This window comes from Manduca sexta, chromosome 26 (assembly GCF_014839805.1).
Source record: "Manduca sexta isolate Smith_Timp_Sample1 chromosome 26, JHU_Msex_v1.0, whole genome shotgun sequence".
NCBI lineage: Eukaryota > Metazoa > Arthropoda > Insecta > Lepidoptera > Sphingidae > Manduca > Manduca sexta.
The window spans coordinates 16,542,720-16,569,438 of NC_051140.1; the positions used below are offsets into that span (position 1 = coordinate 16,542,720).

General features: G+C 33.8%; 1 protein-coding gene across 2 annotated transcripts in view; it reads left to right on the forward strand.

Moving 5' to 3' along the window:
• The window catches only part of LOC115452728 (calcium uniporter protein, mitochondrial), a 180,337-nt gene that overhangs the window by 114,062 nt on the left and 39,556 nt on the right, over positions 1 to 26,719 (forward strand). The window contains exon 3 of one of the 2 annotated variants that reach the window (XM_037443561.1): positions 4,912 to 4,920. The exons of the other annotated variant lie outside the window; for it this stretch is intronic. Within the exon in view, the coding sequence (XP_037299458.1) occupies positions 4,912 to 4,920 (9 nt within the window). The remainder of the gene's footprint in view (positions 1 to 4,911; positions 4,921 to 26,719) is intronic. 2 annotated transcript variants of the gene reach the window in all.

Sequence of the window (26,719 nt, forward strand, 5' to 3'; positions counted from 1 at the left end):
TTATGATAGCAAGAAACGTTAAAAATAAGGCGAGAAATTTCCGCGTAAGAGTTGAAATTGTTGACTGTGAAATGGTTTTTAATAGTTTAGGTTTGAGCTTTAAGAACTGTTTTATTTGTTTTAACGACGAAAAGTCAGAACAGATGGTTTTCAATTGATATTTGCTTTTGTTATTATATTTTGTATGTAAAATTAATACAAAGTATCGGCAAGAAATACTACAGTTTTTATATTATTTTTATATCCATATGGTTGACGTTACAGTGTATGTTGAAGTAAGATGAGTCTTATGTAGGAATTTCTTAACGCGGATAAATTATCTAAACAGCGTTGCGTTGTCGCGTGCTATATTTTTCACTTATGATTAAATATGTGTCGAATTAATTCGACGCAGTTAATCATAAAAACGTCGCACACGTTGGAATTTACGCTATTATTTTTTAAAGAGTTGTCGATTGAAATGTTATAATTGATTCGTTATTAACAACGAACGAAAAAACTGTGTTTAATATAATCAACGGAACTTCGAAAAACATTATGTAATGATCATCAATAAACATATTGCGTGTGAAATGCTAAGAATAATGTTTATTGTTACGATTAACTGCTTTCTCGAACATGTAACCTTCTTTTAGCTGATTGGTCGAGTTTCCGTGTTTCTTGAATTGATAATTGCATGCTATTATACGACGAATTACGTATTTATTTTATTGTAATACCGTTTTTATGTCGTCGGGTTTATAAAAAATATATTTTTAAACAATGACATGATTTTTTATATTTTTTTTGGCGAGATCAGCGACATCACAGTGCAGGAGGCATAAGGATTTGTTATACTTACCTGCATTTCCTTAAAATAAGTGAACCAATCTTGGCTCCCGATAAATTCGTAGTCGACGGAAATAAAAAGGAATATACACCTTGTTAAGCGGAATGCAACTGTTAACGAGGTAAACTTCTTGCCGAAGTGGCCACGAGCGCGTACGCCGAACTAAAACTACCAGTTAACTGCCATTCTGACGAGAATTCATTGCTCTATTTAATTTAAACTTTTTTATCTCATTCCACAAGCTGTGTGCCAGAAGTTTTGTATCAATTTTTAACTGCTGCGATCGTAGTAAGGAATGTTTATTCTGATAGGTTTTATAAACTAAATATTATGTAAACAGTGAAAACAAAATGTTTGGTACAATAAAAGTATTTGAATAACATTTTAACATAAAATAATGAACAAAATATAATATTAAGATAAAAAAAAAACAACCCATATACGTACATTAATAAATATACTTACTTATAAAACAATAAGAATTCTCATTCAGCTTCTTACCACAGTTAAGGCTAACCAAATACTACAATACTTACTTACAATAGGGGACCTTATTCATCTGCTCTCCTAACTTATTAATGTATGGTCTTTTATATAGCTACAGTAAAGGTACGACTGAATTGCGATAAATACATAATACACCATTAATAAGTTCCTAAATAATTACAATTCCGGAATTGAATATATTAACTTTGTCAATATGAATTAAAGTGAACGTGTAATGAATTTAAAATTTCAAACAGATTATGCTAACTTTGTATTCAAAAATTTAAGGAAAATATGTCGGTTCAAATTAGAACGAGCGGAACAAACTTTTGTGCTGCACTGGCTACCCGATTGTATATTCGGGTATAAGTAAAAAGTCTTGGCATGTGTTCCCCGAGTATTGAATAAAATTGCGACTTCAGCGAACTATTGTTCTTATGATATGAATTTTATTCGGATCTAGTGTTTGAACACTAGATTGGTGGTAATTTTTTTATATTTATTTGTTTTTAGAAGTTGGAAATCTTTGGGATTGTAAGTTTATTCATATGTTCATAGATCTGTTTTCGGTAATTATGTAAGATAGTTGTCATGCAATATTATTTGGTTATGTTTCTAATATACCCGTATAATTGTATTTTTAATCCTCAGATATAATCCCAATATCCAATAAAATAATGTGATATCCCAATATCCAATGAAACTCTGAAAAATCAATACATTACAGACCATTGATATTTTTTGTAATTGCATAGTAAATCACGTTTTCACGTCAATCCCGTATCAATTTATAAACCAAACGGGTGGAGGAATTCCATTTGAGCAACGAAAAAAAAACAAACTAAGTTAACAGCCATTCTCTGGATCGTCGAAATATTTTATTCAACGCAGTTTGGAGTCAATTGGTTTTCGGTCCGCGTTTGTATATCATCCTGGCGGTTGAATTATCGTGGCACACGCGTTAAAGCGAGCCTGCATTGCGTAAAATGGGCCAGGAAAATGCGGCCGAAGCTGACTAATGTGTTCAGCAAAGATTTGAAGTAGTTTGAGGCTTGGAAGTGGAAATATTGCATCTATAATTCGTGAATGTTATGATTTATTCGTCTGAATATTTTGCTAACGAAGTTTGGAGCTTCTCTTTTACGTTCAGGATGGGACGAATTAAATATTGTAGCGTGCATAAAATAACCTGTGTTTAAATAAATATACATTCAAATACAAATAGATGACGTCTTTTTAGTTTTTAATTCTCTCTATAATGGTATTTTGTTTGGACTTATTTTCTACAATTACCGTTAAAATATTATCAAAAAAGAGACAATTTGTATCTTACAAATTTTTTTTTTTTGTTTTTTTTTTTTTAAGATACATACAGAATATAATCAGAGAAATATAATATAACTAATATTAGTTACAAACTGGGTTGCACTCCAAAACGCGTGCCCAAGTCACGAATATTGTATAGTTAACGCATCATGTACTTTAATTTTATATTTATGTAGTGAGTACCTTAAAAATAGTGCAGTATCTGAAAAAAAAAAAACAACAGTCCCGCTCCGTCGAGGCATTTGCTTTACGTGACAGATATGTTAAACAACACGAAAGTTCCCCCGCCGATTTCAATTCGCGAACCTGACCTGAATTTTGTGCGTAGCTTTGTTCTCTATCTTCATTTTAACGGTACGAACGAGGCTCTATCATTTTACTTTATCTCTGCTTTCTCTTTGTATGTTTACAGATAAGAATAATACATAGCCTTCACACACATTGTGTTTAGACAAAGCATTTAATGTTGTTAGAATAATAACATAATTGTACCAATGTATGTACGCGTGTAAGAACTTTTTAAAGTATTTTGTATTTTACAACTAGGTTAAGGCCGTGATCGTCACGTTGTGTTACATGCTAGTGCAAACTTTCAAAGCATTACCGTGTTGGGCTATTTGATAAACTGTACAACTTTTCGGTATAAATTCACAAAGCCTTACTGAAAACCGCATTAATATTCATTGACTTGAATCCTAAATGCCTGTAAATTTGGGATTTAAAAGTAATGAATTATAATTGACAAGATTATTTTATTATGTATTAAACAATTGGCTATGTTAATAAAGAAAACATATTACTTACTCCGTAATAATTATAATGAATATAAATAAACTAACAACTTCCAGGAACCGCTGTTCTGACAGCGTCTGAAAGTTTAAACAATGAACTGAAATTCGATATGAATTTAATTTTCCAAACTCCCGTAAATTACTTCGGAAATAATTCAAGTCTCCATTTTCTTATCTATAATACGTAGTCTTAGAAGTGTTATACAAAGGGAACATGCTTTTAAAAGCGCACGTAAGACGCGAGGCTCTGAAATATAAATAGCTTCCATTCAAGGGTTGAATGATACATTCACCGGGGTCGGTCGCGGCGTCTTATGCTCGGGTTGCGGGAAAAACCTTAAGTAAACTTAAAGCGTTTGCTGTTTGTAAGGGTTTGGCAAATTAATTAAGACGTGAGCCCTTCCGAGTCTTCCCGTTAACTGAGTTTGGGGTACAACTCTGTATGTTTGTGTAAGTGTTAGCTACTTATGTTGAACGTTTTATTAGGGTTGTCAGTGCTGCTTTTAAATTTTATATTCAGACGTTATTTTGTTCACAATAATTTACTATGTAATTAACAATTACTGTGGTATGGATTTGTAAGGTTTTATACGATATAATATCATGATCTTTCAGGTTCCAGGTTAATTGATTAACAAAATCTTAGCAGGTGATGCTACAAAACAGACCTATTTAATAAACAGAAATTAAATGTTAAGTTTTCTAAATATTGCTGGTATTTTTAATTTAATACGCCTTCGTCTAATTAGGACGGAAAGCAGAGCTTCGTTAAAAATAATTTAATTTACAGAAAAAAGTAACTCGGCCGACATTTGGCGGAAATATTTGTCGCGAGTACTCCTCATTAGCTCACTGCAGTCGCGGTTAATTCTGTGTTATCTTTTCTAAAAAATAGAGTAGTGCTTTTTACTCTCTCATGCACCGCGCAGTATGAGGAACATAATCCTACGTTTAATTTATGGAAGGGCGGGGAAGGGAAATTATGAGGGTGCGCCTTAGTTTGGTCGTGTTACCGTAAACAGGAAAATATACTGCGTGCAGGGTTTAGCTACAACTTTACGTATATTACAGGATCTTTAGACGTATAGCGAAATATAAAATTGTTAACATTATAACAGCACTGAGGCTGTACCCAAGCAAGTTTTCTACAATTGTTATCAGCAATGTTGTGTATTGGAATGACATATCCGAGCGACAGACTAATAAGTTTAAGTTCCCATATGTCTTTTTAATATTATTTGGTTTTCTATTAGCATTGATTATAAAAAGACAAATTGCTGCGGCCTCAAGTTTAAAATATATAATATAAACGGTTGCGTATTTTTTTATCGTTATCAATTATTTAGCTGTTTTTTTTATTGTGGTTGCTTTTCTAAAATAGTTCTATTAAACCGTATTATTCCTTTTTTTCTGCTACAGAGTAATATTTGTGCCGATTGTTATCAAATAGATCTATTAAAACTGTATTTTTATTTGCAGGTACATCTCGTAAGTTCATCAACACATCTTGTTTTTTTTTCACTCATTTTTAACAACGCATGTTTAAACTAACTACGTATGTTTGTGTGATATTGTAATAACGTATCTCTCGTCGGTCGCAAACCCACCGTAACAACTTAGATACACAAGCGAGATTAAAACTTTACGCAGAGACGCAATGCGGAAGTGAAGGAAGTCCTTATGTTGCCTTTCCCTTGTCGTTTTTGAGAGGAATTATTTTATCAGAGAAAAACAAACGTTTAAATCTTTGCGTTTGTTCTATAATTATTTTATTTTTGCTGATTGGAGGGTGCTGGTTGTTTTTAGCCTATGTAACAAGCGAGTCGTTCCAAGTCGCGTTTCGGGGGATAACCGGTGTACATTTAATAATATATGTACGCACTATTGCAGTAACTGTTGAAAGATAAACCGTGGGCTTTATTCTCTATGCTACGCGTTATTTTGACGGTGCGTAACAAGTACGTAACGCATCACGTTGCGTTTAAAACAGAAATTAGCATACAGACTATCATAATATTTCATGCTAATTTCACGAAGATAACGTAACACGGATATGTTAAGAGTTTATATTGTCGTAGAGAATTGGATCCCTTGGTATTTTGCGACCGTCGAAGATGCGACTTGTCACTGGACCTGTTGATAATTTATGGTTACTTTACCAAGCCAAAATTGTAAACGCCTTATTTATTTCACTAATTGCCTTATATTTTTTTGTTATTAATGTTGTTACCATGTATTGCCTATAGTATTCTAATTTGAGCACTGAAGATACTGTCTGTGTCATGCAGATTTTGTTCCCATTGCGGAAACTCGGCTTTGTGAAATTAATTGCTAAACGCATGCAGTTAATAGCATGAGCCGTAAAGCCTGATACGGCTAGAAATGAGATTTCAACGCTTCTGTATACGAAAAGTCATGAGGAACTCGTCATATTGACGTAGTGTTGTACCTATGCAATAAGAGCTAATTTTGCTTAAACTTCTTACTTATTGTTACCATCCTCTCCGAATTCCGTACAATTATAATTGTATTTATTATAAGTAGCATATTAAATTAAATTGAAACATCCACTCACAAAACAAAATTAATATAAAGGCCTCAAAGCGAGCACACATACCTGGCCTACGCCAAGAACTTTAATAAAACGCTTTTCATAATGATAAACAGACTGCTGTTAATATTTTCAGGTCTAACAGGAATGCGAAACATCGGATAGAATTAGAAATTATATAAATAACAACGGTTTCGCAAAAAATAACAAGTCTAATATAATAATACAGTCTACAAAAAGTAAGAAAGACAGCCTTCTTGTTAGAAATGTAAGCATGATTTTTTCAAAAGATGTTTCGTATTTAAAAGATTAACAATCATACGAAATCAACCAATGTCCTAAATACATACAATGTATATAAAATTATATGTACCTACACATATAGGTACATTCAAATAAATAATGTTAATCCGAAGGAGATAATACGGATAATGTGTAGCGAATCATGTCAGATTAATGAGTCAGCAAGGGTTTCCGAAACCAGTGTACATCACGTTCCGGGCTTTGCAACAATATTGGGTCCTTCAAGCGAAGCGTGACGAAGCAATTAAACGTCGCTATTAATTATTGCAGCAATAGAGAGCTCGTTTTAGCGACAGCGAACGTGGTCTTTGAACCGTGTGTGTTGGGTCTGATTAAAAGATGGAGACGTTTGTCAATTATTGATTTAGAAACGTGATTTGATTTTAATTAAACTTTAAAGGTTTTCATATATTGAATAGTCACAGCTAATTTTATTTAGCGTTAAAAAGGAAACGCTTTGTAAAATATTTCTAAACTTCTAGATAGAGAGACAATACACCCTTCAAATTGAACAAACGAAATTTTATCAAATTTAACACGGCCTGAAGTTAATTAGGTTGAATATCTTAAGACACATTCGTAGCTGTTTATTCAATTATTATACATGCGTATTCATACCGCATTGTGTTTGCATATTAATTAGGCTGTCCTAACGTTAAATTTTGCACGATCGCTCGCTCTTCGTCTACAGTAAATCCTTAATGAGTGTTTGAGAAAGTTATAATGACATGTTACGTAGTTTAGTTGGATTGCTGTGGCGCGTTTTTGTGCGTATGCATGAATGTAATGGAAATTAAGTTTCTCAATTTTAGTATTATTTTATTTATAATAGGAGTAATATCAGCACTGTTTTTACGTTTCAACCAAAATTATAAATCAACCCAAAAAGTTGTCTCAAGATTTCTATCTAGACGAATGGCGGTGAATAATATTTGCTTGTGTATTCTGGTAAAGCAAAATCAATTTCTGCGTCAAAAGGATTTCCTGTACCGAAAAAGGGTGAACAAAAGTTATTTTAGCCATTTCCCAACAGCTATCTACTAAATCGCGGATTCTAACGCTCACTTCCGAATTTCAACCCTAACTTACAGAACTAAGGTTGCGTTTGGCATATTTGTTGATTAAAGTTTTTAGAGCGTTGCCAAACGCAAAGCAATTGGCGGTTATGTGCGTCGATCGGTAACATGCCGGCAATAGTGATGGTGGCAGATTACAGATTAACTATTGCCATTTTTTTTATTTTATTTTCCTCTTTCAGTCGTGCACATAGACATATTACAGTGTGCCTTTCTGTGCAGTTGTCGGGATAAGAAAGATGAGCTGACAAAATTTGCACATTTGTTTTGCTGTACAATGCACTGTGGTTATAAATCATTTAAAAAAAACAGACTTGTTCAGTACATGCTCTGCCCATGGCCATGCTTAACGATGCAAATGTCGGACCAGTGATGTAGCAGTTTTTATCGAAAGAACAATTTGGTATACGATTTAGTTTTAATTCTATAATATGATATTATGCAACCAATTTATATTTAATCCGACTGTTAGTGAACATTTCATAGACTCATTAATTTGCACCAGTTAATTTGAATAAACAAGCGGTTATGAACAATAAAACTGCACCATTGTTGCGTTTTCGCATTCAATACAAATTGATATATAATTGTATTGTTGAATTATTAACGTATTAATATAAAAGCAATTTGTGATTTCGTTCGGTAGGACTGTAGTATTTTTCACAGTGTATCTATATTAATATAAATATTACGTATACTCGCAAAGTATTATGATAGTTATATATTCTTATAATTATATCTATACACTGATACAATTAATCCCATTTAAAAATTTATTACTTTTCTCTCATTGACATATATTTGAAGGACTCATTCTGCGGATTATTTAATAATCTTAGAATATTACTCACAAAAACGCAAAAATCCCAGTGGAGAATTTGGTTAACATTTTTTTGCCTCGAAATTACTGACAAATTCCCCGCGTTGTCAACATAACGGTGAAATCCTCGCCACAAGCGGGTCTGATTGCGGGAACCGCAACCCTCCAGGGCATATAGCTTTATAGGTGGGCTTTGTACAGAAATTAGATCTGTATTGAAGTTTAAATTCGCCACTTTTGGGTGCAGGCGTTCTGAATATTTTGGACGGCCTTTCTATTGCTGTAATTCGAATAGTACAGATAATGCATTTAGGTTTAAATTGGAAAATGACTTTCCTTTTTTCATGCCATTTAAATATGTATTCTTTAAATTTAATTCAAATACTAAATTCATTCAAGGATGTTTTCTATCTTTTATTTTGATCTAAGAACAAGATCTTAAAAATGACGTTCAATTAAATACGTTTAATATTAACTCATAACAATTGAGTAAAATAGCACTAGCCCATACAATTTAACGTTTACTGGTGCTCTGCGCAACGGGGGCATCTCACGCTACACGTTACCCCGAGAATGTTCAAATTAGAGGATAATGGAGGCTAAGGGTGAACTACAAACGTGTCTAAATGATCACCCAAGGCTACCCCGCGGTCCCCGGATACCTGTGCGGATATACTGAGGGAACGTTTTCCATTCTATGTTACATTTATGGACCTATTTGGTGGTCATTATGCCCTATTGTGGAATCAGTTAATATGTGTGAGTTTTGTTCTATGACTTACGTGTAGGTGATGATATTTTTTAAATCGGGTTTTAATGTTTTTCATTGACATTGAAATAAAACTATTTAACGAATTTTATTGCGGTTTTTTATATCATAATTTACTCTCGACGTTTGAAGACTTTGCAGCCTTCTTGGTCACGTGGGGGAATGAGTTGTTGGTCATTCGAAAAATTTGTAAAATCATTTTAATTTCTAACATTCGCGTAAATATAAGATTTTTTTTTTCTTTGACATTATGACATTAAAATGTAATGGGAGGAGCTTCGTATAAAAACGAAATGGTAATGGTTTGATTTTTGTTCGGATACAGAAATTTGACAACATTTTGTTTAGCACAAATCTGACTCAAACACGTATTCAAACATTTGTATAGTACTCGAAAGAAAGTTCAAAGCTTTTATGTAGGGCGTTTGAAATGTAAATCGACTATCAAAGATAACACAACACAAATAAATTTGTTATATGTTTTTTGTTGAATTGTATTGTAGAATAAATTGAATTATAGAAGATAAGTAGATAAACACCGGTGGAATAAAAGAATGTCTGTAGACGACGGCAAATTGGAACGTGAAATAATTGGCGCTTTGTGAGACGTCTATTTTCGTTTCCACTTTGATGAAGTTTTGATATGATGGAATTTAAATTTCTCATTGTGATGAGAATATTGGATTTGATTATTGTGGTTTAATTTGATTATTTCATTACGAACGAATTTACATTCTGCTATATTTGGGCGTTGTGTTTGGATCGTCTTCGTTTGTGTTCGAGTTGATATAAGTGTACATCTGTTTTCCAGTAGCGTAGGGTCCATATAACAAGATTCCTGCCGGCTTCTCTTTTAGAATTATATAATATCTAATTACCATTACACCGATTTACAGACCGCATGTATGCATATTAGTACCTACTCATATGTTGTGTCGAGTGCCCTTTCAAATATTCGCCACTGCTGTCTTCCGTTTTAATTGTTCATAAAACTATTTGGCAAGATAAATAAAATATATTTAATATAAAGTTAAAATGATTACTAACTTCTCCGGTCGCAGTCACAAGATGACGTAACTGTATATTACTTAGAATTTATCTCACACACGCTGAACTTACAAAACAGTAGCTGAAATAGAAATTTATTTCATTTCTTGTGCTATATATTTTATGTTAGGAGTTAAGCTTAGTGATTTGATATACTCATATTTCATGTGTTCATTTCAGTTATTGCCAAAATGAGATTTTTTTTTATTTGCCGTTTTATTCTAAGGGACAATTAATTTTACACCCTTTTTTGTAAATTGTACCAAAATAACAAATCATAAATTGATAGTTGATACTAATAGTATTGCAGTATAATATTTTTTAAAACTTTCTTGGGTAGAGCTTCCTCTACTGCAGTTTCTTCTTCGACATCTTTTAGAAAAGTGGGTTGGTTACGCGCTTTTAAAACTAAAGTTAACAATATGATATATTACTAACTAGAAAATATGGGTCAATGTAAAAAAATTAAGAACAAATATTTAAGTGATATCATTTGTTATCCTGAAACACTTGATTTGATAGAGTTCATAACGATAATTAATATTGAAACAGTGGAACATGATAATTAAATGCCATTACGTTATTCCAAGTAATATTGTTTTTCCACGAATATTTAATTTCATTTCTGCATAAAGATAATTAATAATGTTACTGAAATTTTATTTTAAACCTATTATCCACAATACGTCACGACATATTAATGATTACATACATTCCGACACGATTTGTTCACTTGTCATTGTAAGTGATATCATTTCACAAATCATACTTTTTATACATATTTTTCTTTAATAAATCATGCAAGCTGCAATTTTATATTAATTCATATTTCATTTCTAATATCATGCAAATAAATATTTTTTTTAAAATTTTGCAATATGACATAATTTATGTTAATTGTAAAGACGTACTATACTCTAAAGCCCTTGTGTGCAACATGAATGGACTAACTCCGGGACCTAATATTATCTAACAGTAATTCGACTTCAGAACCTCAGCAACAAACACAATAATGGCGCTAACCACCAGAGCGGAACAAATCCCACTGGAACCAATAAACGCTAATACTCGTCGGCCAAGTTAACGCAACGTAATGCAGGCAAATCAGATCATTCCAATGGTGCGTTTAACAGACGTTCGCATTACCCGCTCTGGAAACCGAGACTATGCAAATGCGGGTAGATACTTGGCGCCTTCGTACGACTTGTAATCGATTGTGGTTTCATACATTTGTGTGTTTTTAATCGATTACAAAAAAGGAGGTTGTTGTTAACTCGGTTGTGTTTTTGTATATTACGAGTGATATGGGGTCAATAAAATGTATATCAAAACAGTAAAAGGGCGTCGTAGTTTTTGTCACCTTCGAGAGCTGAACCATCAATATTATAATAATAATATATTTCGTAGTAATTAACATCAAGTTCAGTGTTGTCGAATATATGTGTAACAATAAATAACAAGTATCGTTATTTTTATACTAAATGAGACATGTATATATTTTTCAAATATTAACAAAGAATTTTATATTGATTTCGATACGTATGTTAGCGTTCCCATACGAAAGGCAATTTAGGCTTATCAAGAAAATGCCATTTGACATACGATGTCCCTTTCCATTATCTACATAATTAATAAGGGTCACTTTTGAGTGTCTCTTTGTTTAATCCCTTTTTTCACACGGATGGTGAAAATACTCCTGTTCACACCCTAGTTTACAACACGCGTTTCCTTTCCGCTTTCATAAATTGCCTTTTAATTCGCATTTGTAAAAGATTTCAAAGTGAAGTTTTATTATTGTTTATTTATTAATTTGTTACTCGCGAAAATGTTTCCAAGTTTTTAATGAAAGATTGTTCTGTGATTTTTTTGAACTTTATGTAGACGGACGGAGATAAATGTTAATTGTTTTTTTCTATTTTGCTGCCTTTATGCTGCTGTCTTTATAGTCTATTGATAAATAGAAAAAAGGGCGTATCATAAAATAAATAATATTTATTTCTACTTTAATATTAGGTTCCTACCTAAATAGCAATATTTTTGTGGAGCACAACAGGGCATGGATTCTGCTTTATAGCAAAAAGTGTAATGAGTCAATTTAAAACAAATGAATGTTAAGATTTCTGTAAAATATATAACGTAAAGTATTTTATAAATAATAAAATATAGATCAAATAAGCGGCAAGAAATAACATATTAAACATTAAATAAGCAGCAATTAAATCTGGCTAATAAAGCCAACGTGTTGGAAGTACATCAAATCATAATCCGTATAAGAGCTGTTAACACGACTAATTGGATGGGTCGTCGCGTCCCTCCGTCCATTCGCGTGCGTGACAAATAGGTGTCACGGCCGCGTCGTGCGAATCTCGGGTCAAGTCACTACGGCGTGACTGAGAGTGTTTGACTACGGCATTCCATTTTCAAATATTTGTAGCGGATGACGTGACGTATTTCAATGAATGAATAAATAATTAAATTTAATGTTAAGTAAATGACCGAGGATCACTGATGCAGAAGATACTGGTGGTAAGTCTCTCATATGTGAGAGGCGGCCAGAAAAAAAAGATCAGCGTTTAAACATTTGCGTCATAAAAATAGTTTGTGAAAAAAGCCAATGTCTTATTTGAATTAAAAGAAGATAAAAACCGAAAGTAAAGCTAAGCTGTAAATGTATGTACGAAGTATGGTTTCAGATTTTTATTAACTGATTAAATTTATGAAAAGCTAAGATGTTTCATTATGCTGTCATATTACTTTGGGCGAGTTCACGTCAAATTAACTTCACGATAAATCTTTTACCATTACACGGTATATTTTCCAATAAAAATAATTTCACATAATGGCGGTTAACACGACTAATTATTTAGGCCGTTGGTCCACTGGCGTGTGTGTGACAAATCGTGGCTGTCACGGACGGTCGCACCGCGCGGTATTGATGTTAATTTAATCACAAATTTGGAAATTGCGAATTATTGGACACGTGCTTCGAATTCTATTTTTAAATACCTGTTTTTATTTTTTAATATTTGCAAAACAAAAAAGAATTTAAATGAGAATTATATTACTAGGAACAAGGATAGAGATTGTCCCGCTTATTTAATTTTAAAGAATAATAAATTGTAAATAAATCATGATCATGATTTCCGGAATACAGAAAAATACAATTCTCTTTACGTAAGTAATTTTATATTAAGTTTTTTTATTGTAATATTTGTTTTCAAAGGTTCATTAGTGTGACAAAGTTTTAAAAATACTATAACAACTAAAAATATATAATTAATCGTCCAATTCTTAGTAAATCAAGCTACGGCACTAGTGGTACTTTAAAATTAAATTAATTACCGTCTCTACTTGAAGACATAAAGTTGAAACAAAGAATTCTAAAGATAGAACAAAACTCTTAACATGAAAGTTGTAGTTTCTGAACTGACGAAGGTAATACGTTTAAGCCCCGTTCAGAACGGACTCAACAAGTGATTATGGGCGCTTTTGAGCCTAGACGCTAGGGGCTGCTTGTAACTGAAATATATCTGTAAATATTTATACCATTTCAACGAGGTTTTGCCGAATAGACTGGGCATTAGATTTGTTTTATAGTTTTGTTAGTGTCTTATATTAAATACTAGACTTTAAAAATGACCTCGAGAAAATATCGTGACGTTTTTATGCGGGCAGGCTTAATAACTAAGTGGTCTCCATTAGCCTTGATCTTTGCGTGTATAGTTTTAAAATAAAGAACCTTTCGCAAGTTGTAAAATATGGAACTAGTTTCTTGTACTGAAAACGGTAACTTTATAACGAAAAAGCAGAAGTGACGCACTCAAAGCAGGTTTTTTATTTTCTTGGTCAGTTGAGCTTGAAAAAGAACTGAGATTTTAAAATTGCTCCTTCGGTTTAAATTCCATGAGGAGGTGTACAGTAGAGTTTATATATAATATTGCTGTATATTAAGTTTCTTGACTGAATAAGAGGGAAAACTTCTCGGTTCCTCTAAAGTTTTCTCTCAACTATTAAGTTAGAGAAATGAAATACTATGCGCGCCTTACTTATTCATAACTTCACGATTTTATCTTTACTTCTAATTCACTAAGTGTTTGTGGAGTTTATTTATGTCTCTTGATGATTCCAGTATCACATGAATTAAAAAGATTATTCAGTTTGTTTCGGATCTATTCAGCTCCGTTTATTTTAATAAAAACGCTGTTTGATTGACAATCTTGAATAAAGTAAAATTTAAATTTGGGAACGATCCCATTGCATCCCTTGACATCTGGATTAAAGGCTTTAATTACTAATATGAGTCTCCAGAATCAGTTCAGGCTTACGGAATAAATTCATATGTAATAAAAAATTATAACAAAAATACATTCATGAACGAAGTAGTCGCACTTCACGTGCTGACGAGAGGCGGCGGCCATTACTGACTAATTTGATGGTCTCTGGTTAATTCGGTTAATGAGTCACGTGACGAGTGCGTCGACCCTACGATCCGTCGCAATTACTTTGAGAAAGTGAAACCTGCGTTTATATGTAAACAGTGAGTTTTGGACATTTGCATAAAACGTGTAACCATTGTATGAGGTGTGTGGTTCTATGTCGACTCAATTCAATTCAATTTGTAGATTGTGGCTCCATCGTTGGCAGACGATGATTTTGCCAGTGTCAAAGTTGAAAGTAGGAAAGTTACGGTAAATTTTTATGGGTCTAATATTATCTATGACTGTTGAGCGGTAAATAAAGCAATGGCATTACAAAATAATCGAAAACACTATACATAAATTCTGAATAAGAATATTATGAATGTATAAAAATATTAAAATGCCTTACGACGATTATTTTCTGACAATAGCTTAATTGACTTATTTGTTGTGTCAATTCGTACACACATACACACGCTTGCGCGCGCACATGCACGTACGTTTTTTTTAGGAATGAGATATACTGCAGAGTAATAACGCCCTAAGAATTTATAAACAGAGCAGACTTTATTTACTATTAGCTGAGTTTTACGCTAAATCGTATGTATCACAGTAATACCATTTTTGTTCTTTTATTTTCCACCGCTATGGAAACTACAATGACATTTTCTATATCAGCCAGCTAAATTGATATAATACATATAAAACCTTCAACACGTTTATCATTCGCTAAGGCGATGGCAGGGACAACTAGGGCAACTAATTTAGTCGCAATTCTTATATATAGCGTTTATTATAATATTTTACTTTGGCTATTACTTATTTTTTTACAGTTCACTCTTGAGGTACACTTACAGGATCCTCAGTTCAGGCGATTATACACAATATTGCATTGAAATTACTGGTGCTTAATAAAATTATTATATTTTTTATATCTTTATTATTATTTTACTTTAGCTAATACTTATTTTTTTTTACAGTGCACTGGTTGTTCACTGTGCTTTTATATACTCTTAATAAATTAATTCTTAATACATTTTGTGATTATCAAGGATGTGCCTAGGGACAACGAGGATACACAGATATTTAAAGTTGGTCAAATATAATATTTGTGTAATGTAAATAGTTCAAACAATAAATTACAGAAGTGCTGCGGTTGGGTGATAAATATAAAATATAGTCCATTCTAGTAATTAATTACACTGTGCAGCGTAATCCCCGTAACTATCGTGAATTTGTTATTAAATGAATGAGTTTTATTGTTCATTTTTATTTTTTGTGCTATACAAAAAAAGTGTTATAAAAAAATATAAACACATTAAAATTTCTACTAGAAAAATAGCGTTTCTGTCAAATTAGTAAAATATAACTGCTTATTAAAGCAGTTAAATGAGGGTATTAGAAACCTAAAATATAATAATCAGTGGAAGAGTAGTATTAATAAAAGATTTATTTAAATACAGAAATTACAACAGCGGGTGGCCTTTCACTCCGAGGTCGTCTAGAAATTGCCCGAAAATATTAACAACTTTCCTTGTTTCTGAGTTAATTAGTTCAGAGATGACAAGTTGCTGCCGTTACTACATAGAGACGTTCTGGTAATCATTTCATTTTGAAAAGTACATGAAATAACTTTAACGTAGTAATTGCACTGAATATCTTTTTTCCTCCTTTATGTCATATTTTACTAAACAGTATTATCCCCAATTTTATGTCAAATCGAGGGGAAAATAATACAAAGTCTTATCACATTTTTCTCGAGCTTTTAAAGCCACGAGATGCGAACATAACAATTCAATTAGGGGCAATTTTATCCCGTTTCTTTGAAACGAACGCGGAACAGGAATAAAATTACGCATCGACATTTATTATCCAGATGTTATAATGCAATATCATAAATAACGTTGTGAGATTGATTTTTTCGCTCAATAAACTGGTTGATTTTCATCAAAAATCAACGATCTATTGCGTCGTTCAGCTAGCGTGAAGCGATTCAGCAACGTACATGTGTGTCATACAGAAATATGTAGTGTGGAGAAACGCGAGAGAGGCCCGCACGCTTCGCTGAGCGCTTTTTTGCACGTAACGCGCGGGGGTCCCACTGTTCGCGGCCGATCTATGCTCCATCGCAGTGTTTGATTGTTGCCGTTTTGATCAGAATGTGTGGAAATTAGTCTTTTTGTTCACACTTTTTTATAATTGTAGTGTCCGACTGAGAGGAGTTTTGTTCATGGATCATTACTTCTGTCTTATGTTTTATGCTGTATTTGTTGATGCTATACGTTTTCAGTTTAACTTTAAATAATTATACACTTTGTAATATAACTATGTACTACGCTGAAATAGTTATCACTAATTACCCAGTTTAATTATAAAAAAAAGGTTTCCTTATTTAATATGCCTTTCCACTTGTTGCTTTTGTAAAAGCAGTTGTCAGCTTTGAGAACGCCTCTAATATTACTAAAAAATGCCTAATGGCATTGGCACCATTGTCAATGGTTTTATAAAGTTTCTTATTTTATTTTTATATTCAATATTTCCCGTTTAGTCTATTTTATTTTTGGTATTATAAAATATTTATTATAGCTTGTCGCTCGTACTGGGACCGTGCTAATGTTATTATAGCAGAAAACGTTACGCGCTGCGTGCAGTGGGGTGTCTTTAATTAAAAATCTTGCTGACGAATGCGACATGTTTAATGTGCTTTTGACTTTAAATAATGTTTTTTTGCATACTGTTGTCAGCAAAGTATTCTACATTTTCTCTGAATCGGGTATAAGTAAATTACAGAGGGTAGTATTTCTGCGTACGCAAAGTAAAGACTGAGACTATGTTCTTTGGGTTTCTAGAATTAGAGATGTATCACGCGATCCCGCTATTTATTTATATTACTTTATACCAGCATAAACATGTATTGTGTTTATATATCTGTACATCTGTCTCTAATTTAACACTTAACTACGCTTACAAATATTCTATAACGAAATATCGCACGAAGGATATCATAATTCGATCTAATCAAAAGCAGATAGCCTACTGAGCATGAACCGATCATATAACCCGAAAGTCTAAACGATAATTATAGTATTCATATCGATATGAAAAAACTCGATAACGGGCCACGGCCAGCTGAATGTATCCAGTTAGGCTACGCTCCAGTTGTCAGTTTACCGCTTGGCGTTCGCACACATTAGTAGAGTGGACGTCATGAAGAACGCAACGAGACGATATACGCTCCACTGTCTGGCGGTGATGATTAGAGCGATGTATCATTTTCTTGTCGAAGTTTCTGGATGTTTTCGCTTGGCTTGTGGACTTTTTGCTTTGGATTTGTTTGGTACAGTATTGTAAGGCAAAGGTAATTGTGGACGTAAGGTGGGTAAACTGGGTGCAATAAATTAAAATATTATAAATAAATAACTTTCATATAGGTACATGTTATGCATTTTTAATTAACTGAAATTAATTTTACGTAAAAAAATATTGTTAAACCAATTAAAACACCAACCATAAATGTACTCAATAATAATACCAATTGATTGTTTTTTTATAACATGATAAAAACACTTAAATTCTTCATATTTGTATAGAGAAAAACAAGTTAAGTGCTATCCACATTAATCTCATATTCCTTTAATATGATTCTCACTCACTTAAGCCGCTTATGAGTGGTAAATACGTGCAAGCTCTACAATTAGCCGGTGGAGTACCCGCGAAGTGGTTTACGCGGGCTTCGGGTTAGGATAAAATGAGTCTATTCTGAACAATAACTTATTGTAATATTAAAATTTCGACTGTAAAATATTACCTGCACTAACCTTATAATGCAATGTTATTTAGATTATTAAAATTATATGGCGATGATATATAGCTGTCGTGGTGGATACGACATTGAGTTGATCAATGGCCGATTCAAATAAACTACCCCATCCGATAATTAGGCGTTAATGGTAAAAATTTACCAATCTAAATAAGTCATCTGTAAGTATGACAATTTCAATTGATCCATTTTTGGTATGGATCTGATGGTAGTGATAAGGTTGTATATTGGATTGAAATGGACATAAAAATCGACGTAATGAGTACGTTAGACAATCAATCCTTTTGTGGTATGTCAATATTTGCTTCGGGACTGAGCTGATCCTTTGAAGTTCTTGTTGTCTATGACAAGGCTTGTTATTTGTGTAGATACTCGTATTGCTTATTTTATACTTTAAATTATAGACCCTGGTCTGATATTGATTGGAAAAATCTAATATCACTTTGCCCGACCCGGGGATCGAATCCAAAACCTGATCACTGCAGTTGCACTATAATACGCCTGCGCCACCGAACCAATCATTGTAGAGTATTTTGCAAAGCTTTTTGAAATATTTCAATAACTAGTAACAAGAAATCTCAAACTGGACGTTAGTGAATAATCCCTAACAATTTCCATACGTGACATTCTAAAGGAAGATATTATCGTGATACGCAGTTACTTAGACCGGTTAAGGAGAGTAGCTTAAGTTGGAAATTGGTTTCTTGTTCCCGCTGGACCGTTGCCAGGTGTTGGATAAGCCAGTAATTTAGCACTACAAGGATGTACGAACCACTAAAATTCATACGACCAGTAATGGAATTATAGTTTGCCAAATATGTTAGGAAGTAATAATGGTCGTAGTCAATGTAATGCCAAGTTTTGGTTATTTATGACAAACATTGGATGTTTGAAAAAATATATATATCAAGAAGTAGAAAAAACACAATATTCATTACACATTCAAGCGGGTTGTAAGAACCCGCTGTAAACATCCAAAAATGTCACCCTAAACAGTATTACATGGTTTGCAATATAGCCAACACGTGCACGTGAACAAAAATAATTTAATATATTTGAAACTCGAGATGGTGATTCGTCACCGAAATGTATGTGCAATGAGTTACACAGAACAAGACTCTAAGTCGAAGTTGGAATGACTGAAGTTGTTCGGTAATATCTTTGGAAGATATCCGTCGTACGGTCGGTTGCATATCTACACGGAAGCGTTTGGAAGTAGAGTTGAAATATGAGTTTTGCGGTATATAGTTACTGTAAAGTCTTAAGAGAGTTGTTACGCTAAGTTAGATTGTTGTTATCATATCAATATTATCTTGTATCTTTAGATTATGTTATTGTTAATACATTACTTTTCTAAAATTGTGTTAATGTTGTAAGTAATTAATTCCTTTACGATGGGCCTTTGTTTGTGTTAAAATTTCCATTGTGATTACATCGAGAAATCCATTGTTGTATGCCTTTCAGAAAAGTTTGTTACTTCCAAATATTGAATACAGTAGCTCATTAGTGAATTCACAAAAGCCTACCAAAGTTCTCAGACTTGATTGGTGCGCTGGTACACAAATTACTTAAAGTTCCATTTGGTAGTTTGGTAGTTTTATCATGTTTACGGCCGGCCGGAATGTTTCTAAAGTTTTCTCAAACACCCACTTAACTAGATTTTGTGCTATGTAAGGGATGCCTTACAGTAATTCTATACATATGAATCGATGTATGCTAAGTTTTGTCATGTTTTAAAGTGGACTTCGCATTTACGCAACATTTCCTATCGTAAAAATATTTGGTTCTGAATTATTAAGACTGTCCGAATAATACAAATTCAAAATGAAAATAAGCAACAAAGCATTGTTGTAAATGTTCCCCGACAACTAGACTCATTGAATATGTAAAGGGTGGTTAAGTCAATGTTTACTGAACAATTTCCAATGCCAATGAACGTCAATTATACGGATTTATTGCTCGATTGATAGATGGTAAATTAGATTTGTATAAATTTACACAGGAAGGAGATATATTGTGGGTCATACCTCCGCCTCCTAATGCAAGACTTGCGGCGGTCGTGGGCCGGCGGGTCGCTTGCATACGCACCGCCGTCACCCTCCGCGCTGTGTCCCGCTCCCATCTCTACCCCATGCCACAACACACACCGTCACTGATACACACCGGCGACACCCCTAATTAACAACTCATGCGCGCGTAACACACAACAAATGTCGGGTAGAAAGTATGGGAACACTGTATGGCGGTGGCTAGGGGTGTCGCGGTATACGATGGCCCATAGGCAGCGTTGTGCCCGAGCGGCTCGCGGCGCAAATGTGAAGCGTACCGTCGCACGCGCAAATGCCCGCGCCCGCCTTACGTGATTAATAATTAGATTAAGTTGTAAGATGCGGCGTAATTTATGAGATGTTTGCGTTGTTTAAAAGTAGAACTGTAGAGAATCTAAAGGCGATGTTTACTAATTTATCGTGACCTTATCGGCTACTGCAACTCCTGTTAGATTGGGTCGATGTTTTAAGCAATGATGAAGCTCGAAAAATATGCAGGAACATATCTACATACCAAAACTTAGTATATATCTATATCTTTTGCAACAAGAAGAGCTTATTAAGTTCGTGGAATGTTTGAAAATTGTCACATAATACTATTCATTTGAACCCATTACACGGTACATGTGTTGATTACGGTTGTTTAAACACTCAAGCTGATGACATATATATCTTATAACACAAGGGTACATCATATCTGTAATTGGAAACCACGCTACTAATGGAAACGCTCATTACATCTTCGTGTCTCGCAAGTGTTAACAGATCATAGAATTTACCCAACATAACAATACTATTTACCTGCAATTAGTACCAACCGTACTTATTGGCTGAGTTGGAGTAGTTGTATTGCGGTACTTCAATCGTACGAAGTCTCGGGTTTGGTAATAAGATATTGTTTTTTTTAAATCACACCGGAGTCTGGAACTATGTCCGGTACATGGTAATACTCTGTGAATGGTATGCTAGTGGTAAGATATATTTTATATTCGTCCGGATAACTACCACCGTACCTAAGGTGTCAAAACACGCCATAGTTGCCCACGTAAGTGTGTCGCGTTCCGGGATCAGCCTGTGTATATCCGGCTCCGGCGCCGGCATGATAGTGTCGACTGCCGAGAGGTAATCTTTTCACCATCAATCAATCATCTTTCGTCAGTCGACATTACATTGGACTCCACTCCACTTACCATCAGGTGCAGTGGTCACTACACAGTGTACGTATAAAAATAAAAAATACTCTCGTCCTCATATCTGGGGAAAAGTGGGTGTTAAGACAATTTTGCCTACCCCTGAAAAGGGAAAAAGCGTGATGTTATGTATGTATATTAATGTAATCTCGCCGGTCGTCTGTCGCACGGACAACGCACATACTGTCTAATTGTTGTGCCAACCGCCTCGGAAATCGCTTCGCTCTCGTTTCTAATAATTATACTAGACGCTGCTTTCTCAATGGAAATGTCGATGACGGAAGGAACAGCCGGCGGATCTCCTGTTTCATGGTCTTTACAGTTAACAGGGGTTAGGAATTGATATTATAATTTAAATAACGCAACATTATTCGAAATTTTATTTCTATCATGTTTTTATAGAGTTCCTGTTCCGCTGCGAATTTTTTCGTAAATTATTTCGTTATTGGTAAAGAAGGCATGGCTATGCTGTGTTATTAAAATATAATTGTTTTGACTTTTGACCATTAACATATTTTTTGCTGAGTTCTATGTCACGTTAACTATTGTTTACCTACTTTCCAAGTACCTCTATTGCGTTTGGAGTAATCGACAGGTTCTGACACATGCATTATTTAAGAAGAATATCAGAATTGTTTAATAAATTCTTTTTTTTTTCTAAATTAAATATAGTACGATTATATGATTTTTGCAAAAATGTCCTAAGGCGACCTGTACGCTCATTGCGCCGTGGTTTATGACATATGGACATGACAGGTGCCGGTTGTTACGCACTACGCAATGTGTGCACCATTCATCATTATTCTAATTGTATGCAGGTTTCCTCACTTTGCTTGCCTTTGGCGCGCAATAGTGTTTGCGATTTTTTTTTACCTATAATGTGCGGTTAAAATTTTAGGGCACACGGATATTTTTAATTAATGATGAAGTATACAGAGACAATATATCACTATTCTGATTAGACTTCGATGTTGAATCTGAATCCTATATTTCAGTTACTCTCTTTTGTTTTTAATATGTTAGTAGTTAAAAACTACTAACATATTATGTTTCCCTTTAACGTGATGTTCGTTTGTAGGTGCAATACCCTCACGAGCAAACCGTTTAAACACTAAATGGGAATATAATTACGTTTATGCGTAACTGCAACTGAAAATTTCCTCGACTATAGTAGAGATTTTAATTACGCGCATTTCAACGAGCAAACTACAAAAGCCTCAAAAGGTATTGTTTCTGAACCTCCTGAAAATGCATTGTGTCCCCTTAATAGCACGTCAATTACCGAACGTTTAACTTTTAAAGAAAAACAACAATTTTGTGAACCAATTTGCGTTTATCATTAAAAATGTCTACCCCAATATTGCAGATTTATGTTACTGAGATTAAAATGCAATGTAAATAGGGCCGGGAAACATACTTTACGAGGTATACAATTGGCTGTATTTTACGTAAATCACGCCCTAAATTATACCTTACTCGCATTAGGGTTGGCAATTAATCAACAAGTGTAGGCGTATTGTAAGCATATGTACTTAATGTATATGTTTAGAATTATGATTTATTTATTATACCATAAAATAAAAACCGTGGATACGGAGAATGTCCTGAACAAAACCTTACAAAGGATAATTCTATCGAAAGATACAAAGCTATTGTGTGGGTAATACCCGTCTTTTACCGTCTGTGGAGACAAAGATCTGCAGAACTAATCCGCTCCTGCTTGAGACGTGAAGCTAACGAATTCTCGAACGCGATAACAAGGTACCAGTCGTATGATTAACTCGGGAAATTTACTATTATAGTACAAAATTTACTGTCTGTACTTACTTCAGAACTAGCTAGCGTAAGCTAAGTCTATTCCTTATCACTTCATTAATAAACCGGGAAGGATAAGTCCCTTTTTTAAGAATGAAGAGTGCGCCTTTGCCTAAAATAAGGTATTTATAAGTTATTAATAGACTTTGGATGATGTCCTGTTTATTTCTATGAAACAAAAATGTATATCATAATTTTTATAAATATGAAGTGTTTTTAAACTTTTTAAGTTTCAAGACTTTTCATTCAGTCGCAGCATCGGCTGTTGCAGTTTATATACGAATGAATTGCACGAGCATATTCATATGGAAAATCCGCGAGGAAACCTCGCGAACAGCACGCCCACTCGACTCGTTTAGAGAACGTGTTAATATCAAAGGTGGGAGTGTAGTGGGGATATTATGACATGAGTACGAAGTTACGCGCCATATTTCGACGTGTTCCGTGGAAATATTTGAGCCACGTCATCATTTTACGATCGCGTGTCGTGCTCGTTTTGTGGGCGATGGTTTGTTTTTGTAAGCTTTTTTTGTTTGGTAATATTTAATGCAATTAAGAATAAATTATTGTGATCGGTAATACGCTGTAAAAAATTTGGATGTTTATATTTTATTAATTAAGCATTAAGTACTCTTGTTTACTGTAAATACAATACTAAATTTATCTGAATTTAGGGTTTAAACTTTAATGTGAAGATAATTATCGATAATACTTACCGATAATTATAGATAATACTTCTCGGCTTGCCTTCAAAAGGAGAGTACGGCAGCTTTTGTTAAAAGAAGCAGAAGAGTTGTCACTTTAATTCTAAACTTTATATTATTAGTATATACGAGTACATATTATATATTTATGTATTTATAATATTACTTATATTATGTTTGTATTTAATATAGTTATACATTATAGTTACTTTTATGTATGTTTATGTATTATTAAATATCCTTATGCGCCTACCTTATTTATCTCTGCACCACCCTTAGGTTGACTGGGAGAGAATGCCTTTGGCATTAAGTCCGCCGATATACTTATTATGTATATAAAGTGCAAAATAAAATAAATAAATAAAATTATTATTAACTGGCAGATTTGTCACACGACTCGTTTTTATAAATGAAATAAATAAAAAAAAATACCTCCTGTAATATCAGTTTCCGAAGAGTTATTTATTCCGCCGACTCAAGGCTGCGACGTTATAGAAATACAACGTAAGTAGCAGTGCACCAAATTTCAAATCAATCGGAATTATGAAAGTACCTAGTTAATGACCTGATGATACTCATAAATTATAGCCGAAAACTTCTGTTCTTGGCTATAATTATATTTCTATATAGTCACACAAATACATACCTTCAATCGATGCCTTCAACTTATAACACCCCTTTATTTCCGTCGGCGTTAATAAAAAATGGGAAGTTATTTGTAAAAATTACGATAGCGTCCAATCTTTCAAATAAACAATAAAAAAAATTAACAACCAAATTATACATAAAATAATGTAGCAGTGTTATGTTTAATTTTTCTATGTATTAAACATTTCGAAAGTTAGCTTCTAACAATACGGTTAGCGCGCCGTGTTCCTGGGCGGAGCGCTTTAATAAGAATATAATTTATGGAGGTATGAATAGGGTAGGAGCACGATCATGAAATTGTCCCGGTACCCTTTAAATACCGGAATATATCACGGTAAAATTACCTTCCATTTCCTATACACTGTTCTAATGGTGTTAGAAACTTTTGAACAGTTTCGTAGTTTGTATGTAAGTCAAGTATTCTCTGTTTCACATTGTTGTATAATGTAATTAGTGGAGAATACATTTGTGTCCAGCAATAAACTCTCTGGTCTGTAGTAATGAATCAGAAGATAATGGGAAAGTACCTAAAGTATTTAACGATCACGTGGTGGACAGACTCATTGTGGTAGCTTCTTTCTGTGAGTGATGTTCTGGGGTCAGTAGACATATATTTAGTAATAGCATATTTCTATCGATCTTAGACGGATGGAACATCTTCGGTTAATCGACATCATATACGGATGGTACTGTCTTTGGCAAGTCAAGTAGTCATAAATAAATGAAACGATACATGGTAGATAAATAATAATTTATTGTGCCAGGTGAAAAAATTGGAAACCTACATGTTCTGGAAAGTTATTATTACCAACAATATTTCTTACGAACTTTAAAATTTCTACCCAGATCCTATATAATATAGTTCTTGTAGAATACCAGACATTTTTGAATACGAGAGAAAAGAATTACGCTGTGATGACATTTTGCCTCGATTGCTCGAGCAGTGGCTGTGTGCAGAGGAATTTTTCACTTGCATGATCCTCTTAAGTGAATTCCTCACGTTGGAGGAGAGGACTCATATAATTTACTAGCTTTTGCCCGCGGCTCCGCCCGCGTTATAAAGTTTTTCAGGCTAAAGTTTTCCGTTATAAAAGTAGTAATTTCCCGGGAGCCTATGTTCTTCCCAGGGTCTCAAACTATCTCCATACCAAATTTCATCTTAATACGTTGGGTAGTTTTTGAGTTTAACACGTTCAGGCCGACAGATGCAGCGGGGGACTTTGTTTTATAATATATTTTTTAGAACTTTTTAAGAGGAACAATCCCGTCATACATCATTGTTGCATAACTTTAAGGTTATAGCTTAAGGTCCATTTTCATACATTTTGTTTCACCTTTAATCTGGGTAACTAAACAAGTATTGACAAGTAAAGAATTTAAATTCACGTCTAGTTAGTGATTAGTTCTCGCAGTTGAAAGAAAAACGTAAAAATAATTAATATGCATGGATATTTCGGCCTTTAAAATTTAATACGACGAAATTCTTTACTTGTCAATACTTGTTTAGTTACCCAGATTAAAGGTGAAACAAAATGTATGAAAAAAGGACCTTAAGCTATAACCTTAAGCGTTTACGCAGCGCACGCAACGGAAGCTCTCAAAACTAATAATTTTTCCCCGTTTTTGCAACATGTTTCATTACTGCTCTGCTCCTATTGGTCATAGCGTGATAATATATAGCCTATAGCGCTCCACAAATAAAGGGCTATCCAACACAAAACGAATTTTTCAGTTCAAACCGGTAGTTCCTGAGATTAGCCATTACTGCTCCGCTCCTATTGGGTATAGCGTGATGATATATAACTTTGAGCACTCCACAAACAAAGGGCAATCTAATGCAAAAAGAATTTTTCAGTTTGGACCGGTAGTTCCTGAGATTAGCCATTACTGTTCCGCTCCTATTGGGTATAGCGTGATGATATATAGCCTATAGCACTCCACGAACAAAGGGCTATCCAACGCAAAAAGAATTTTTCAGTTTGGACCGGTAGTTCCTGAGATTAGCGCGTTCAAACAAACAAACAAACAAACAAACAAACAAACAAACAAACAAACTCTTCAGCTTTATATAATAGTAC